The sequence below is a fragment of the Ziziphus jujuba genome, chromosome 5 (assembly GCF_031755915.1).
Source record: "Ziziphus jujuba cultivar Dongzao chromosome 5, ASM3175591v1".
In the NCBI taxonomy this organism is placed as follows: domain Eukaryota; kingdom Viridiplantae; phylum Streptophyta; class Magnoliopsida; order Rosales; family Rhamnaceae; genus Ziziphus; species Ziziphus jujuba.
This window is the reverse complement of record NC_083383.1, coordinates 6,611,741-6,630,277: the sequence shown is the minus strand read 5'-3', so window position 1 is coordinate 6,630,277 and position 18,537 is coordinate 6,611,741. Positions and strand designations below refer to the sequence as shown.

At 35.9% G+C, this 18,537-nt stretch overlaps 3 protein-coding genes across 3 annotated transcripts; 2 read left to right on the top strand and 1 right to left on the bottom strand.

Annotated features, from left to right (window-relative positions):
* Positions 1–545: 545 nt before the first annotated feature.
* LOC107420129 (pentatricopeptide repeat-containing protein At4g33170) lies at positions 546–12,214 on the bottom strand. The gene is given in 10 exon segments (XM_060817085.1): positions 546–897; positions 900–1,005; positions 1,007–1,133; positions 1,136–3,799; positions 6,938–7,233; positions 7,877–8,001; positions 8,677–8,747; positions 8,846–9,305; positions 10,037–10,851; positions 11,876–12,214. Coding segments are annotated over 9 exon segments (4,719 nt in total). The 5' UTR covers positions 10,775–10,851; positions 11,876–12,214; the 3' UTR covers positions 546–765.
* Positions 3,792–5,520, top strand: LOC107420014 (uncharacterized). The gene has a single exon (XM_048476072.2). It carries the CDS (start codon positions 4,568–4,570, stop codon positions 5,438–5,440), a length of 873 nt encoding a protein of 290 aa, XP_048332029.2. The 5' UTR covers positions 3,792–4,567; the 3' UTR covers positions 5,441–5,520.
* A 3,693-nt stretch (positions 12,215–15,907) lies between the features above and the next one.
* On the top strand, positions 15,908–16,234 carry LOC107420094 (uncharacterized). Its single transcript, XM_025074703.3, has one exon. The coding sequence runs from the start codon at positions 15,908–15,910 to the stop codon at positions 16,232–16,234; it is 327 nt and encodes a 108-aa protein (XP_024930471.1).
* The last annotated feature ends 2,303 nt before the right edge of the window (positions 16,235–18,537 follow it).

The window sequence follows — 18,537 nt, the reverse complement described above, 5'->3', positions numbered from 1 at the left end:
AATTTATGTATTGTTGTACAATTTTTTAAGCACAATTAAAATTATATTTATTACTTACAATTTATATTTTAATTTTTAAAATTATCTTTTGTGTGAGGGGGAAAAATGTGAATTATTATTATTTATTAAAGCATTTCTAATTGGCTCTTTATTAGTTTTACTCTGTTTAAAATATAGAGCCAATTATCATTTTTAATTCTCCAATAAGCTTTACATTTACAAATTGAAATAGAGATTGGTTTCGAATAAAACAATTTTACACTGTTTTTGTAGGATAAAAAAAATAATAATATTACATTTGGTATTTAAAATTTGGTAAATAAATATGCTTTTTCGCTGCCTTTAATACATTGTCTAAAAGAAGAATTGACAAATAAAATGTATTAGCTTTGACAACTCTTTTGTCCCTTTGGGAGCACAGTTGGCAATGGCCACTCTTGATAATCCCAGATCCCTCAATGTATCAAAGAAGTTGGACTATGTTTCATCAACATTATTTTATTTAAAAATAAAAAAAAAACCAAAAAAAAAAAAAAAAAACCCCATGTCTGCTGTTTATTATTCCCATTCAAATTTGCAGTTGCAGAGAGGTCATTCCTCTTTTGCAGTCCTTGTCTTCCTCTCAAAATTTCTCTTATCAAAGTCATACATATTCAATATATGCACATAGTAAACCATCGTAGCCACAGAAAATTGTATGTGGAAAAGTAGTATGGCTGTCACCAAAGGATATGAAAATGATCAAAAGAAACAAGATGAATGAAATCACCAGTAATCACGGAATGAGCGAATTCCATCCCTGAAACAATGGAAGCGATCTGCATCTCTCAATGCAATTTCCCTTTGAGCAACTTTTGATATGTATTTGATGGCATTATGGCAATCCCCACAAACTCTTTAAGGTTTTTTATCACCCTGAGTGTGGTGGTTGGAGGAGTGCTTATTAGTCCATATGCAACTGCTAGCTTCTCGCTATGGTTATACAGAGCACGCTCTTTCCTCTCCTTCCACATCAAGAAGCACAAAGTCTGTATCAGGAACATATCCTTCTTCTCTAATTCTTTTTATCAAACTCTGCACCTTGTCAAAGATCAGATCACTTTGCTGATGGGATTTATCATCCACCACTAACTAGGGCACTTGTTCTTCACATCAATCCAACTAAAACCAGGATCCTTCTTCACATTTGTCCTTTTCATCATTCTCCGAGCATTGTTGACATCATCCCATTGGTTGGCAGCTGCATAGATATTGGACAATAGAACATACGCTGCTGAGTCAGATGGTTCTAAAGCTAGGAGCTGCGCCGCTACCCGTTTCCCAGTTTCTGTGTCACCTTGGAGCCTACAAGCACCAAGCAAGGCTCTATACATTGAAGCAGAAGCTTCAAAGGGCATTGATTTTATGAGTTCGTCTGCTTCTTGAACACGACCAGCTCGGCCAAGGCAATCAACTAGACAAGAGTAATGCTCAATCTCAGGTTCAATACCATAATCTTTATGCATTGAAGCAAAATACTGGTAAGCTTCAGAAACAAAACCAGAATAGCTACAAGCAGAAAGAAGTCCAATAAATGTTACTCCATCAGGTTCGATATTGTTAGATCTCATTAACCTGAACAGGTCAAGAGCTTCTTCAGCATTTCCATACTGTGCTAAACCAACCAACATGGCATTCCATGAGGCAAGGCTTTTAACCTCCATCTTTTTGAATAAACGATGTGCATCCTCTATATTCCCACATTTGGCATACATGTCAACAAGAGAAGTCCCAACAAAATTGTCTGAGGCACAATCCAACTTTATCAAATTTGCATGAATTTGTCTCCCTTGTTCCAAAGCTGTTAGACAAGAGCTGGCCTTGACAAGGGTAGCAAAGGTATACTCATCAGGTTGGACACCTGACAACCTCATCCAATGGTATACAGAAAGAGCACGCCCCTCTTCTCCATTTTCTATGCATCCTGAGATAATTGTTGTCCATGCAACATCATCAGGGGAAGGAATCTCGGCGAAAACTTTAATTGCACTTTCCATGTCTCCACATTTAACATACATATCTAGAATTCCACTGTTAGCAAACAAGTCCTGATCATAACCCATTTTTATTAGATGACCATGAATTTGTTTCCCTTCTTGCACCGCTACCAAGCAACCAGAAGCTTTTGCAGCGGTTGATAAAGTAAACTCGTCAGCCTTCTCTCCACTCTCATGTATCAGACTCAAAAGTGTCAATGCTTTGTGACTGTCATTACTGCTAACATACCCAGACATCATGGCATTCCAAGATGACAAATCAAATTGAACTTTATTTTTGAAAAGAGTTTCTGCCTCCTTCATTTTACCATTTTTAGAATAAATGTCAATAAGAGCTGTTGAAACAAATTTGTCAGCAGTAATACCAGTTTTAATTGCATGCACATGAATCTGTTCAGTGAGATATAACCCTTCTTTAAGTGAAGAGCAAGCCCCTAAAACACTTGCCACTGTAAATTGATCCGGTCTTAGGCCATCATATAATAAACCTGAAAATAGTTTCACTGATTCATCTTCTAATCCACTCTGCTCACAAGATGAAATAATTGTATTCCACGAAATCAAGTCCACTTCTTCCATGTAATTGAACACTTTCCTTGCAAAATGAAGAGAACCCGCCTTTGAATACATATTGATAAGGCTATTTCCAACAGAAGCAACATTATCAAAACCTGATTTCACCGCTACACCATGAACTTGTAGCCCCAATTTGAGATCATTTGTACCCGCAATGGCAGAGAGGATAACAACTAAAGTCACATGATCATACTCTATTCTTGATCTAACCATATTTATAAAACACTCAATAGCAACCCAATTTTCACCCTCATAGATATAGTCGGACAATGTTTTATTCCACAGAAAGACATCCGAATCATCATCATAAAAAGACAATTTGGTTGCATATGCTTGAATCTGCTCCACATGCTTCTTGCCTATATCAGACACAACTTTGTTAATCCCAGCAAAAACACAACGCATACTGACATCATCAGGGTGTAATCCACTGCGATGAAATGCAGAAAACAGAAGAAGTGCTTCTTCCCCAAGACCCTTCTCCACATATGCTCTAAGCATTACATTCCACAATACAACATCCTTTTCCGGCATCCGATCAAACAAAGCTCGAGCATGCCCAATTAATCCAAATTTAGAATATATATTCACGAGAGCACCAGAAACAAACACATCCCATTCCAATCCAATCTTAACAGCATAGCCATGAACAGCCTCCGAAGCCCATACGTAACCCGAGAGTAAACAAAGCTTTAAAACAGGTGCCAAAGTGAGCCTACTAGTCGAAACAAAGAATTCACGAAGACGACGGAAAAGGTTAAAACCCTCTTGAATACTCTCAGCCTCAGAGCCTGCAGACTGCGCAAAGGCAGCTAAAATGGAGTTCCAGGTGACAAGGTCTCTGTCGGGCGATTTATCAAACAGACAGCGTGCAGAAGAGAGCGACCCACATTTGGAATACATGGTAATAAGATTATTGATTAAAAAACGATCTGGGTCTCGGCTAGATCTTATAATACGAGCATGAACACTCTTGCCGAGAGGTAAGTCGGCGGTGGCAATAGCTATGCGGAGAATGGAGAACCATTGGGAAGAAGAAGAGGAGGAGGAAGAGAATGGGGAATAATGGGGAGAATAAGCAATGGAGCTGGTTCGACTGGGAAGAGAAGAGAAGTGGAAACGATGGATGAGAACGTATGGGAATGAAGCGTTGGTTCTGAGGATGGCTTGCAAGTTCATTTCGTGGGCTCATTCTCTAAGGTGTGTATATATATATATATATATATATAGGCAAAGCCGCAAAGGGATTTCAGTCAAATCTCTAGGAAGAAGCTGTAGAAGTGCTGCTGATTATTCATGATTTGGTAATGACTGAAAAAAGAGATGGAAAAAGTCGTTTGGTATCTGCGGCAGTTTATTCTTTCTCTGTTAGGACACCGTTTGTTTTTGTGTCCTGTGGTTCCCGCTTCTTAGAAACAGTGTATATATAGAAATTAAATAGAGGTGGCGTTGAAGTTGGCTAACTCAAAAAAGGTCCTTTTTTTTTGTTTGGTTTTTATGTTTTTTTTTTTTTTTCCTCTCTTTTTGGAAATATCATAGTGCATCAGATTAACGAAACTCCACGAGATACCCCATAATTCCAACTGCCTTTTTTCAGAATTTTGCATTTGGATGGATAGATAAATATACACCTCTCTCTCTCTCTCTCTCTCTCTCTCTCTCTCTCTCTCTCTGTGGCTTCTGAATCTAAGCTCTGGCACTGTTGAGAAGGTCCTGATCCCTCCTAACACAAAGGTCTTTTTCTACTTCACCTGTGACATCATAAAGCAACTCAAAATCAATGGACTCCACGGGATACCCCATAATTCTAACTACCCTTTTTAATTATTTCCCTCAACCGCCTAATAATTTTTTATTTTATTTTTTATTTTTTATTTTTTTCCCCCTCTCTTCTCTAATATCTCACCAGGACCTGCAAAAATCCAATCTTTTCTTTCTTCCAATTTGCTCTCTTTATGGAAAAGGAACGCGAGGAAACCATGGAACAAAACCATCCCAGCAGAACGCTAAACTTCAATGCTCCACTTCTATCAACAAGGCGTCTTGGGAATCCACCCACTACTTTACAAATATCTTGCACCAACTTAGCCTCCAGGAATACAAGCAGCAGCGATAGGATTCCATTCTCATGGGAACAGGCTCCTGGCAAACCCAAGGACTTCGATACACGTGATGATCATGACCAAGAAACCACCCCTCCTCCCAAGCTCCCTCCAAGCTGGTGGCGTCCGCCGCCGATTCAATCCACCGAGAAAGGCCATCAAAACTACTACTGCGACGACGGATTCGACGGAGATGTAGACATCGACGATAATGAGTTGGACGATATTGGTGACGTGGACGTTTTCTCGGATGCAATAGATGTGTTCTCGTTGTCAGAGGCAATAGACATAGTGGAAAAATCTCAGAAAATGGACGCCGTGGATGGATTGAAGCTAAAGCTAGCGGAGTGCCGTGGGGAAGTGACACCGAATTTCATAATTCAGCGGTTTCTTCCCGACGCGACGGCATTGGCTGCCTCTTCTTCAGCTTTGAGTATTTCGAAGAATGGTGGTCTGAATTACGAGGAGGAGGAGGAGGCTTCTTATTCGGAGAGTAGTAGTGGAAGAGCGGTGATGAGGAGGCAGTCGTATTCTCCACCAAAGGGTTGCGGTCTGGAATTGTTATTCCCATGGCGGATGAAGCACAAGCTGTGCGGTGTAAAGAGTCCTGTTCGCCATGCTTCTTCTACCGTCACTACTGTGCAACAACAACAACAACAACAACAACAACAACAACAACAACAACATCATCATCAAAAACGTAAAATTCTACACAAAAAACATTGATTCCACCCACCATCAACAACAGTCCTTGTAATTAAATAGTAGTTTTATATCAATAATTAATCAATGTATGTTTACAATTATATTTCTTTCTTTTTTTCTTTTTCTTTTTTTTTTCCCCCTTTGAAAGTAAGGGTCTTTGGCTTGAATCGCTTTGAATATGATTCACTGAACGTTTTCCTTCTTTTTTTTTTTTTTTAAATATATTTTTATTATAATCATTTCGAAGTGATATGTCTATAATTAATTTTTTAATGATAATTTACATTTTGAATGCAATATCCGAAGCATTAATCACTTGAAATATATTATGAATAAAATAACATACTAATCAATATTGTAAGAAAATTAAATAGACAAAAAAAATCATTATTAAATAAAGATAATTCTATATCGGAAAAAAAAAAAAGTTGAACATAGCAATTAAAATCATTATATTATAAAGTGCAACATAAAAAATTAATTAATTAACTTTTAATGGTGATGTACTAATCAGACATTTGAAAGAAAACTAAATAGACAAAAATATCATTTTAAATTAAGATTGATTTTATATCAATATATCATAAAGTATAACATGAAAAATAATTAATTGATTAATTAACCTTTAATTGTTATATGATTATATCATCCCAATTACTACACTTTAATTTTATAGTTTTATTGGCTCTTTAATATTGTCTTTGATTAGATTGATTTGATATATATATATATATATATATATATGCACTCTTTTTTTTCAGGTTGGGAACTCATTTGATTTTTAATTTTTCCCCCAAAAAAAAAAAAAAAACCTATATCGTTTAAGGTAAATAAATTTACTTATTTTTCTTTAAAAAAAAATTTACTTATTTTAAAATTTTTAAATAACTTGCCTCGTTTATCGAAAGAAAAAACAAAATGAATAGAACTACTTTTCTTTTCGTTCCAGAGGCCAGATCGTAGTTGAGGAATTTTTCCTTTTCTTTTATTTTTTTTTTTTAATTTTTTTTATTGTGTACTTGTTGTTTGGGTAGACTAATGATAGTACATTTTTTAGTCCGTGGGACGTAATTGGCAGGTGAGTTATCATGTAATTAATTAAATTTTATCAGTTACATCTGCTATTCAGAGAGGAATTTGACCCCAAAAAAAAAAAAAAAAAATTTAAGATACAGAATTAACAAGTAGAAAAAAAGTTGCGAGAAATCTGACGATGTAGGATCTCTCTCAGCTACCCAAACGTAACGCTGCTGTCAACCAGTTAACCTTTGATAATACACTTTCTGCTTTCTTTTTCCCTCTTCTCCTCCCCTCTAACTTCCCAACTTTTTTCTTCATTTTTTTTTCCCCTTTTTTTCAATTTTTTTTTTTTTTTCATTTTTTCAGATTTGAACTAATCTTCATTTCCTTCCATGTACAGATACAAGAATGACTATCTCTATTGACTTCATGGATTTTTGCTGTGTCAAAAAAAAAACTCCTATACCTCACACCCTTTTGTCTCCTTGGCTCAATATAAAACAACTCGAAGTAGCCCTGGCTGTGGTTCGGTGTAGTCAAGGCCCTCGTCTTCAAGCAGATATCGTTGTACGGCGATTGGAAGCCTAGAAGGAGTGCGGGATCCCCTGGTGTGATGGCCTGTTCCCACGCAAATATATACTTGCAGACGCTGATCTGCTGCCCTGGCAGTGCTTCTCAGCACACCCAGCTCGTGCTTCAGCACATGAATGGCTTCAGCTACATGCAGCCCATGCAGGTCTATCATCCTCTCCTGTCCTCTTCCATTGCCCTGCATATCCGGACCCACTGGGTTCCTGGATGGTATTTTCGATGGACAAAGAAGAGCAGAACCGATGAAATGATTAACTAACAGTCAAACACTGATAACAGAGTATATTGAAATAAACAGAATTAACTAACGGTCAAACATTGATAACAGAGTATATTGAAATCAATTTCAAAATAGTCAGTAAATCAATGGTAGCAGTCTCTCATCAAAATCCAATAATGGCAATCTGATAAAAATCTGGCTCTGTGCGAGAACAACCTACTGCCTTCATTTTTCTGCTATGAAAACTTTACAACAGGCAACAATTGATATGATTACAGAAGCATTCAAAAATCAAATGGGTTGCCATGTCCATGCATGTGTATGAGTGATTGAGACAGAGACAGGGGCAGAAACAAGTCAAAGAACTTCTAGAAATTTCGTCGTTGAATGAATTACTTTTGAAGGGACAAAGAACAGTCTCGTCTTGGAAGATTATCATCCAAGAGAGTTAACAGAGAAGTAAACCAATCAGCAATCAAATATCTAACCATCCTCTACAGAGATGAACAGGCATACGATAGGTAAGGTGTTAAAACAAGTAGCAATGATTACTAATCCACACACACACAAAAATTGGCAATGGCTGGGAGCCAGGGATCAAGCAAAAGTAGCAGGAAACAACAAACCTCTGACGATATATAGATTCTTGTGCTTTTCCATGAGCTGTTTTCATATGGCCATTGTGCAGCTTCCCTTTATCACTCAGCTCCCTCGCTAAAGCCTTATTCCCAGCAAGGTATGCTTGTCGTGCCTGTTTCTCAGTTAAAGGGCAAATGGCCAAGGCTAAAATTATACAGAAGATAAATTTGAGAACAGCAGCAAGAGGCAAAAAAATAAAAAAAAGAGATCAGAGCAAACTCACAAGTAAAACTTGGCTAGGCAATCAGCATACACTAGAGAGAATATATTGCATGGTGTGTTCTAATAAAACTGCAGTGGCACAATAATGTTGTGAATGGTAAAGCATGCCCACCAACATCTATCGGTCAATATACACACTTTTCAGACCAATAGATGAGATAGATCTATGCCTACCATGTACCACCGGAGTTTGTTCCTAAAATTGCATATTTTTTCCTTTTATGTATACCTCAAAATTAGTATAATCGTTCAGTTAATTACTACAGTTAAATCAATGGGAAATTCTACAGGCAGGGTGATGCAAAAAGGGAAAATTAAGCAACAAAACAAACATAATAGATTGTTCTTAGATCACAAATCATGCCATGAAACCTACAAACGCTGCATCCCTAATTCCCAATTTAAAGTTTTACTTCTTTTTTTTTTCCTTTCCCCCCGCAACTTCCCCTCCCCCTGGACCAAGATAGGGGGCCAGGGGGACTTGCCATGCCTCTAACAACAAAAGCCCAATAAAGAAGGGTACTTCTCTATGGTCAACATAGTTTGACGTGCCATTAAGACAAACCTGTTCAAAGTATGCATTACGTAGACGTGCATGGTCACGGGCTTCCTCCCTTAGCTCAGAATACATATTCGCTGTCATCTCAACATCATTAAAGTATATAAATCGAGAAGAAATCTTTCCACATCTAAAGGCAGATAAACACAATTAATTGATTGACCAAGGAATTTACCAACAGCATCTCCAGTTTCAAGCCAAACTGGAGCAGTCCAAGATGAACCACGAGATTGCACCCTGTCTCCATAGATGCCTCTTGCATGCCCACTGTTGTATGAACTTGTCAAAACGTTGGTACTTCTACTTGAACCAATAGTTGCATCTGCAGAACTATTTCTTTCATACTTCCACACTCCAGAATCCTGAGCAGCTAATTTCCTGACTGCTGAAGCAAAATCTATACCACCTAGACCACCTCTAGATGGTACAGAAGAGCTAGACTTAAACATAAGCATGTTGTCCTTATCTGAAGGCCGATAAGGGTTGCCACTTTGTTGGATATCATCTCCAGCATATTGCGAAGGACCATTCTGACCATCTGATGCAGTAAGTGCAGGAAACTCCATTGTACTAAGGTTGGGGGCCGACAAGGTCTTTGAGCTCAAATTTTGATTAAAACCACCATCTACTTGAAGCTATAATTTAGAAGGTATGCCATGATATAACCATATATGCAACGAAGTTGGTCAGAGTAATGAAATTATAAGTAACAGCCATATAATAAAAAATAACAATCTAGCATAGTCAAAGAACAAATCAAATCTTCAACTTAAGAGCACTGCCCCCATTGAAGCAACCAATCCTAAAGAGAAATTAGGATGTGACCTATTGAATCACCAAACCCCCGTACCACGCCACACTGATTATGGAACTGGAAAATAGACATAAGACCATAGTTGCATTGAGTCGGCTCATAACTCTATGGAGGCTAGCTCTCCTTGCTAAAATAAGGCATAAGAGGTAGTGCTCTCCACAGTTAGAATCCAACCCCTCAGCATTATTCATTGCCCCATAGCAAATCCTAGTATTTAAGCATCATTGCTTACTTCTGATGTACTTACACAACACACAAGGAAAATGTGTGCATTTGAAAGACCGTTGTAGAAGGGGTTGAGAAATTGTACGTGTGCATAAATATGTGTGTGTGTGTGTGTGTGTGTGTGTGAGAGAGAGAGAGAGAGAGAGAGAGGCACATAAATAATAATTACGCAAAAAAGAGAAAAAAGGGGGAAAGACAAGGCCCAATGGTTTAGCAGGTTAGAAGCAGACTATTAATACAGATCCTCAATAGATCAAACAAGAAGAATCAGAGACAAAAATTAAATCATTTTTACTGCATCTCAATCATTTATAGTCGTAAACATACCTCCAACTGCGCGAGCATTTCAATAGTCAGATTTAAGTCACATCCATTGGCAAAATAAACCTCTGCCAGGCTTTCAGCAGCAAAGCCAGGGAATTGTGCAGCCAGAAACTCCACAGGATTGATATCAGTATCATCCACAATTGCATGCTCACCCAACATATCGTTCATAAACCCATGTCTAGAAATTCCATCATAGGCAGGCCCCTCCTGACCATTTCTAACAAGCTGATTACCGTTTAGAATCTGCTTGTCCCGCAAGAAACCAGCCAAAGACAGATCTTGCCCATAAGAGGAACCAGAAAGTCTTAACTTTTGTGAAAAGTTATTACCATTAATATGTGCCTCATTTAATCCATATCCACTGCCTGTAGGAGTAAACCTGGTCACTTCACTATCATCATGTAAGGACAATCCTGCTAAAGAGAGGTTCCCAAGACCATGAGAATCATCTTCTCCCACAACGTTGAAGTCAGGAGTAATATCATCAGGAAGCTGGCGACGCCAGTATTGGTGGGCTTCATCATCAGAATTATTTGATACAGATGACTCTGTTCGATCTAGCACTGCTTTTCCTAAAGTTGCAGAAGAAGGAAATATCGCTGTGCTGGTACTTCCAGATGATGGCGATCTGAGAGAAAAGGGAATAAACTCTGCTGCATTTGGATTTAATGCTGTAACCTTGTTTGCAGCGCTTAGCCTTGCATCGTTGGAATAGGTTCCTTTCTTGGATAAGCTCATTATTTGATTAAGTGGAAACAAGAAGACTATTTCCGCACAAGAGACTAACTCAAACTTCAGTAAGCTTCAACCAAACCCTGCAAAACATGTACATTTAGACCACTTTGATTAGTCCGTTGGCCAAAAATATTATACTTCAGAAGGTGCACACATGCTACTCAAGTCCCGGCCACAGACAGAGATCAGCAATTTTAACCAAATAGCATAAACTGAGAAAGCTCAAGTTATGTCTAGCATAAACCTCATCCTCTTTATGGAAAAACTTCAATCTTTTAAAAATATTTAAATTTGAATTAGAAATACGTTGCAGACAAAATTGGATTGAGAATAGGATATCAATAAGAAACCAGTGTAGACAAGCTAGTAAAGCTGGATATCCACTTTTACAGACGACTCAAGCCCAAATGATTCATTGGCCACTTAAAGTTCAACCCAAAAAAAATAAAAAAAATAAAAAAGTCAACCATTTTCGGTTAGATAAACGATAGACTCCAACTGCTTCACCGAAAAGAAGGTAACAAGCATATCACGGGATTACTAACTATGCATGAAAGGAAGACGAACCAAAACACCTAGGAAAAGCTCGAACTCAATTTGTCAGAAAGAAAAAAGCGTGCAACCGATAAGGCCATAAACCCTATAATCAAATTGATTGAGATTATAAGAGAAATCCGTTACAAATTGAACTAAATTTCAGCAGGAAACAAAAAATATGCACAAAAATCTCAAGTACTAATTGCAAACAGGACCTCATCAAATTAAACCGGCATATAAAAAACAGTTCTTTTTCTTTTCTTTTCTTTTCTGTTCTTTTCTCCCCCCCCCCAAAACAAAAAAAAAAGCAGAATCTAATAAAAATCAAGCGCAATGAATTAGCAAAAATAAAAAGCAAGTAAGTCCAAACTGAAACAGCAAAATAGAATTATTATTCAAGCAACTGAAATTAATAGATCTCAATAAATTAAACTCCCGTAACAAATTTAAGGAAATCAAACAAAACAAATAAATCAAAATAACAATTACAAAAATAAAATTAAAAATTAAAAATCTTTTTTTTTTTAAGACTATGCAAAAAGTGGAAGATCCGGTGGGTATGTATACCTTTCCGAACCAAATCGAAGGGATCCATCGGCGGAGATAAGATCAGAGTAAGTGTAGAAAAAAAGTGAAAAAAAGAAAGGAAGATTGGGGATTTTGGTTTGAGTATGGAGCTAGGGAGTCTCACCAGTATTATCTTGAGCTTTCAGGGGTTCCTCTCTCTCTCTCTCTCCCCCCTTTCGCTCTCTCTCTCTCTCTCTCTCTCTCTCTTTTTTTTTTTTGTTTGAAACCCTGTTGGCTAATACCACCACCACCACCACCACAAAAATATAAAAGACAGCCAACCCTTCGCCACTCGATTTGACCCTCGTCTCTCACTCTCTCTCTCTCTCTCTCTCTCTCTCTATCTGTGTCTAAAGCCCACTGGCCCTCTCTCTCTATTGACCCTTCCTTAATCGTGCAGCTCTTTTATTAATTAATTATTAATTAACTACGATCGGGATTTGTGAAAAAATAAGTTTATTAATTAATTATAAGTGAGCTTAACTTTTTTCGTCGAATACTTTATTAGTATTTTCTTTTTCTACATATATATATATATGACTTTAAATTTGTATTTACAATTCTGAATTCTCATCCTTTTTTCCTTTATTTTGTGTAGTAAAATAAAAAGAAATTTTGATTTATCTGTATTTTCTCCACCTTTTTAAATGACATAACCATTGACCAAAAAAAATTTTAAAAATTATTAAAAGCTTTTAATGTTTATTCAGGTGGACGTACACATTAATTTCTCTTATTTAGATGTCCTTGTTTGGGCTTTTGCAACTAATTAATTATAGTATCTGTAAATTTAGTTCTCATTTAGTCGACCAGTTAGTCTATTATTTTGAGTCTGTTGACAAATTCCTTATTACTTATCAACTATTGGTTTTTTTTTCTTTTTCTTTTTTTTCCCCTACAACTTATCAATAATTTGATAGTAATGGGTTTAAGATCTCTCGCAAAAATAGGTTTAATTATCTAAAAAATGAACAAACAAATAAATAATAATTTTGTTCACTAACTTAAAAAATAAAAATAAAAATAAAAATAGAATATTTAACCCTTATATCACAATCCATCCTTCATCAACTTTTTTCACGCTGTCTTTATTTTATGTTACATGTCCCTTCAAGTTCTAAATCATCAATGTTTCATATTGTATTTTATTTTGAAAAAATGAGAAGTAAATATGATTTTAGTCATGTTAACCATATGACTTGTATTATTTGTAGTTCACTGTCCCCATAATATATGTGTTTAGATTGAGCAGCTGATAGTCTATTTAACGTATTTGTTGGTAGAATTGTTGGAAGTGGGGTGATGCATTGTATTTAGGGCTGCTAAAAACTAAGATAATACAAATATAACTTGCAATTTTAATCCAAAACCTCAAATGTTAAATAATCAATCGACTGGATGACTAAAAAGGCTCATAAATTAGTTAGACAACATAACCAGTACTTGTGTTTTGATATTTTATTCCATGATTAAAGTTCAAATATTATGTCCGAAAAAGACATAAAAAGTCTGTGAAAACTAAATACATATATGTGGATATTTAAATAATTACCAACTAGCAATACGATTATTATTATTTATTTTTGCTGGATATAACAGTATGATATGAGTGGTTAAAATTATACGGTTATCTGCCATTCACTTGGACCAACTTGAAATTGAATTGTTTTAATAAATGGCAATTTTTTATTTTATTTATTTATTTATTTTTGTTTACTTGGTTGTGATATGAATGTTTGAGCGAACGCTTTCTATGGTCCACTCCTGTATAAACCAAAATATTTTATTATTATTATTTTTTTACAAATAAACCAATCCATGGTTGAAGATAAAGTGGAGGAACGTGACACTCCTCCAATTTAGTATTAATTAGTTGGGCCTCAAAGGACATTGGGCCCAGGTGCGGCAGTTACCTACCCAATTAGTCCTGCATGGGATCGAGAAATGAATGTCATGTAACCCAACGCTCCATGTTGTGTGAACGTCTACACTGGACAGTAGACACTAGCTGACAGACAACACATGACCAAACCAACATTTTTAAAAAGATAAAAACACAGGCTAAATAATTTGTGCCTACGTTCATTTTAACACGAGATAAGTATGTTTCACATGCATGTTTTTGTTTTTCTTTTGGTTTTATAATTAAAAATGAAAATTAAATCACCACATTGTTAATTTCATGAAATAAAAATGTTCTGATAATATGTCTAAAACTTAAAAAGCTAAATAACTATTTTTAAAACTTACGAAGGTGAAATTATTCTCCAACTGATTTATTAGTTGTGTGTATTGTGCACAAGCTCTTTACGTATACTTTAGAAATTGTTAGATGCGAGGGGGGAAAAAACATGAAACTCAAAATTCAACTTGAATTTTAAGATAGAATATGGCATGTATACATGGAGTCTAAAAATCATTGAAAAAAAAAATGAGAAACAAGAGAAATTAAGAAACACTCTATATTTTCGTGAATACATGCATAAAAAAAATTGTGTAATACTGATTAAAAATATTGTAAAACAAACTCAAACTATAATATGGCCAAAACTATTTTGAACAGGATCAAAACACACTTTAAAAACGAACTTGGATAAAAATACATATACTTGTGAAAGGACATTTCCTATACGGAACCAACGCTTTGACCATATACATATCGCGTAGACGGTGAAAAGTTAGGCACATTCTAATTGGCCTCGTATCTATTATACACAATAATAATTAAACACAATTACCCTTTGGTTCATAATAATAGAATTTCAAACTAGGAAAAAGTTTGATTTCACACTTAAATATGCACGTGGTTATTTTTAGTTGAAACTTGAAAGTCTGAAAATGAGCTTCGGCTTCAGTTCCCTTCTAACAACACAAACACAAACACAAAAGGATTAATTTACCCAAAAAAACAACACAAAGGGATTATCCTAGATAGTATATTTTAACATCTTGCCGCGTCTCTTCTGTGGAAGCCTCGAAATACACGTGGCTAGACGTGTGCTTTGTTTTCTATATTTTTTATTCTTTTGCACTTATTACGAGGTTTGATGTGGGGACCACAATTTGAGGATACACGACGCTGTGGAAGCCCCTACTACAGTGATATGGACTAGCAATTACTCTTGAAAATCTGATGCTGTAGAGAAAATCATAAGAGGCTGGATTTAAGCAAGAAAAGGAAGGTACTATAACGTGGCTGCAGATAATTGGCTACCTCCGTACTTCGTTAATTGTAGTTCGTGCACAAAATCACAATGCTCGTTCTCTTGATCCCGCTCGTGCCACGTCGATGCGTTCATACCTGGCATCACCGAGACTTGCCTCTCAGAGTCCGTTTAACTAATCTTTTGTTTTTGTTATCCACAACAATCTCAATAAAATAAATAAATAAAAAGTCCACACCCATCTTCGTTATCAATTACAATTATTAAGCACAGAAAATTTATAAAATAATAAGTAAAAAGAAAGCAATAATCTTACGTGGAGTGCTAACTACTAAAAAAAATATATATTAATTTTTGGAAATCAACATCAACAATCTCTATCAGTTTGTAAAAAATAAATCATATTACATCGTAAACATCATGTTTCTCTTTTGTTTGTGTATTATATACTTCGACACGTGAGAAGAGAGTAGAATAAAATATAATAAAAGTTCTGAGCGACCTAATTTATGCGTGGCAGAGAAACTCGGTGGATTACGTTGAAAAGTTGCAATCAACGACGACTAGAACACGAACATATCAGGATTTAGAGAAAACACCCCTACAAAGCGCGAGTAATTAGGCACATCAAAGTTCTCTCTCCATATAAATATATTCATCTACCTGCTCCTTCCATAATTACACACTCACACACAGAGAGCCTTAGAGGAAAGAAAATCTCATCTCTCTAGGATATAGATCGGGAATGATAGCCGATCAAAGGCTTTTTCATTATCATCGCCAAAGAAAACTAAATAAGGAATTTATTTCGGGATTGCTATAAGAAAAAAAGTGTAAACTTGTCTTCAAAACGGATTGTTTATAATCGATGGCTGCAGAAGTGGCTGAAGCGATCTCTAGTGGCGGCATAGACGTGGTCAATTGCTATTGCTGTGGGTTGACGGAAGAATGTAGTTTCGCGTACATCGCTCGCATGCGTGAGAGATACGGTCGGTGGATATGTGGACTGTGTGCCGAAGCCGTTAAGGATCAAGCTCTTAGATTTAATCTTTGCACCGAAGAAGCAGTGAAACAGCAAATGAAATTCCGCCAGCAGTTCAAACTATCGAACCCTCCAGTTAATGCCACTGAACATTTGATTTCGGCCATGAAACATGTCCTCCGGCGGAGTCTGGATCCTCCCCATAAAGCATAATTCTGATAAATTTCCGCCGCTCATTCGATCCGAAAGCTGCTTCGAAACCATAACAGAGACGCGAAATTCTTAGGGAAAAAAGAAAAAAAGGATGACCATTTTAACATCCTGTTAATTGTTCTTAGTTTGGTTGATTGATTTAACTCTTCAATTTTAGGTAAGTTTAGGTGCATGTAGTGGTTTTAAAATGTTAAAAATGCCTCACTGAGATGTACAATTCCTTTATTTCTTTATTGTAATCTAGTCAAGCCCATGGCTATTTTCTTTATTTCAAAGCGTTAAGTTTTGCTTTTTTATTGTATTATTGCCTTTGTTGAGGATTTTAATCACATGCATAATCTAGTTCAATGCCTATGAATTTCATACTGTCACACACCAAGTTCCTTTTTTTTTTTTTTTTTTTAATTTTTATTCCCTGTGTTTTTTTGCCTCTGCAAGCTTGGGTTTGGGATTGGAAACTAGGAAAAGGATGCTTCAATGGCAGTGAATCCATTCGATCGCTCTACCTGATAGAAGACCTTTGAGAAGTATCTGGGTTTAAAGTGGGCCACAATGCTGGACTGGTAGTTGTTGGCGTTACACTAGGAAGAAAATTATGATCCATTGAATTGCAAAGACGAGTGGCCAGAGACACGTAGTTTCCAGAGAGGCTGAAAAGCGCAAGACCTTAGCCCATTTTAAATTTTCCAAACCTATCATAATTTCAACATGTTTTTTACGTTTCATTTATTATTTTTTTTAATTTAAAAGTTTTGGTTAATTACATTTTAATGAGAACATATAAAGTGCCTATTAATATGAAGTAGGAGTGTAATTGTTATAGGTAAATTTATTGTCTCTTTCGCAATTAGAATGAAAACCAGCCTTCCTCATATTCTCAGGTGTACTGGCTTAATGTACTATGCATCAATAATGCTTGGGGATTCGGATAATATTATACTATTTGGTTGAACTTTAAAATTTTAAAACTAGATAAGGTTAAGTATATCTGAAATTTTTCGAAAAAATATATATTCTATCCAAGATAATGAAATTTGTTTGAATTAACTTTCAGATTTTATCTCTTGTTAGTTGTTGTTGGGGTTGGGTCTGCATGAAGATTTTATTTAGGAAAATTTGTTCCAACGCCCACTAAAATACAGGGTTAAGGATATTTACCCTTTTCTCCTCCAAATTTTTTTTTCCTACACGCTACTGTCTATTTTACCCTCAATAAAACTAAAAAATTACTTTACTCTTCCTCTTCTCCTTCCCAAAATGCCTTCAATCCCTGACATCTCTACTTTTCCTTTTTATCTTCTTTTTTGAGAAAACCCACACACAATCCTATTTACCAAAAAAAAAAAAAAAAAATCCTTGCTCCACCTCTGCTTTCCTTTCCTCCGTGAAAAAGCATCCCTCAATTCTGTTTAGTATCATATATAATATGAATAAAACATGCTCTGGTGTCTTGTCTTTAAATGTAAATATGGTGCTTTAATAGATTTTATTATTATTATTTTTTTCACAACTGGATGGCTTTGGTTTACTGAATGGTTAAGAGCTGATAGAGATTAGAAAAAAGATGTGGGCAGGCGTCAATGTTACCGCACTTCTCCTTTACCTCTCAAATTGCCTATAATGAAAGATGAAAACATCAGACCACTAGCACCTTTTCCGATATGTAATAGACCAGTAGCGACCCCACGGCCAAGAGCGTGGCGGAGCTGATTACTAAGCCTAAGATGCTTCCTCCACTCTTCTCTCCTCTTGAAGAACTCGCCATTCTCTCTCACTTTCTCTTCCTCTTTTCTTCATTCTCTGTTAAAAGGGAAAAATGAAATAGGCTTTCATGTATATTTTTCTCTTTGATATTTGAAAGGGACAACTTGGAAACATTAAAAATTAAAAAAGTAAAACGAAAAAAATTAAAAGGAGGTGGTTAAATTTCATTACGGGCTTTCTAATATAGGTATAGGGCAATTCCCCCTTTCTTTTATTTGTCCGAAGCCTAAAATTATGCTCATCCTTGCCTAGGCTTAGTAGGTGCAAAAAGACTAGGCCCAATAAAGTCTTTCCACCTCCAGATCCAAAAGATATCCGAATACAATGTTCTGTTAACAATACCAGCTAAAGCTCAGAGATTGTTTTATCAGCCAAAATAATAATAATAATAATAGTGTTTTTGTTTACAAATTACGAGAGGAAAGACGTTTTTGTTTGGTAATAGCCGAGTTCAGTGGATGATGATGCCTTTATGAGATGTGAGAGAGACTAGGATGCTCTTCATTTCATTTTATTTAAAAGGAAACCATTATTATTTT

Coding starts and splice junctions, on each gene's coding strand:
- LOC107420014 (XM_048476072.2), top strand. CDS start 4,568: ATGGAAAAGGAACGCGAGGAAACCATGGAACAAAACCATCCCAGCAGA.
- LOC107420094 (XM_025074703.3), top strand. CDS start 15,908: ATGGCTGCAGAAGTGGCTGAAGCGATCTCTAGTGGCGGCATAGACGTG.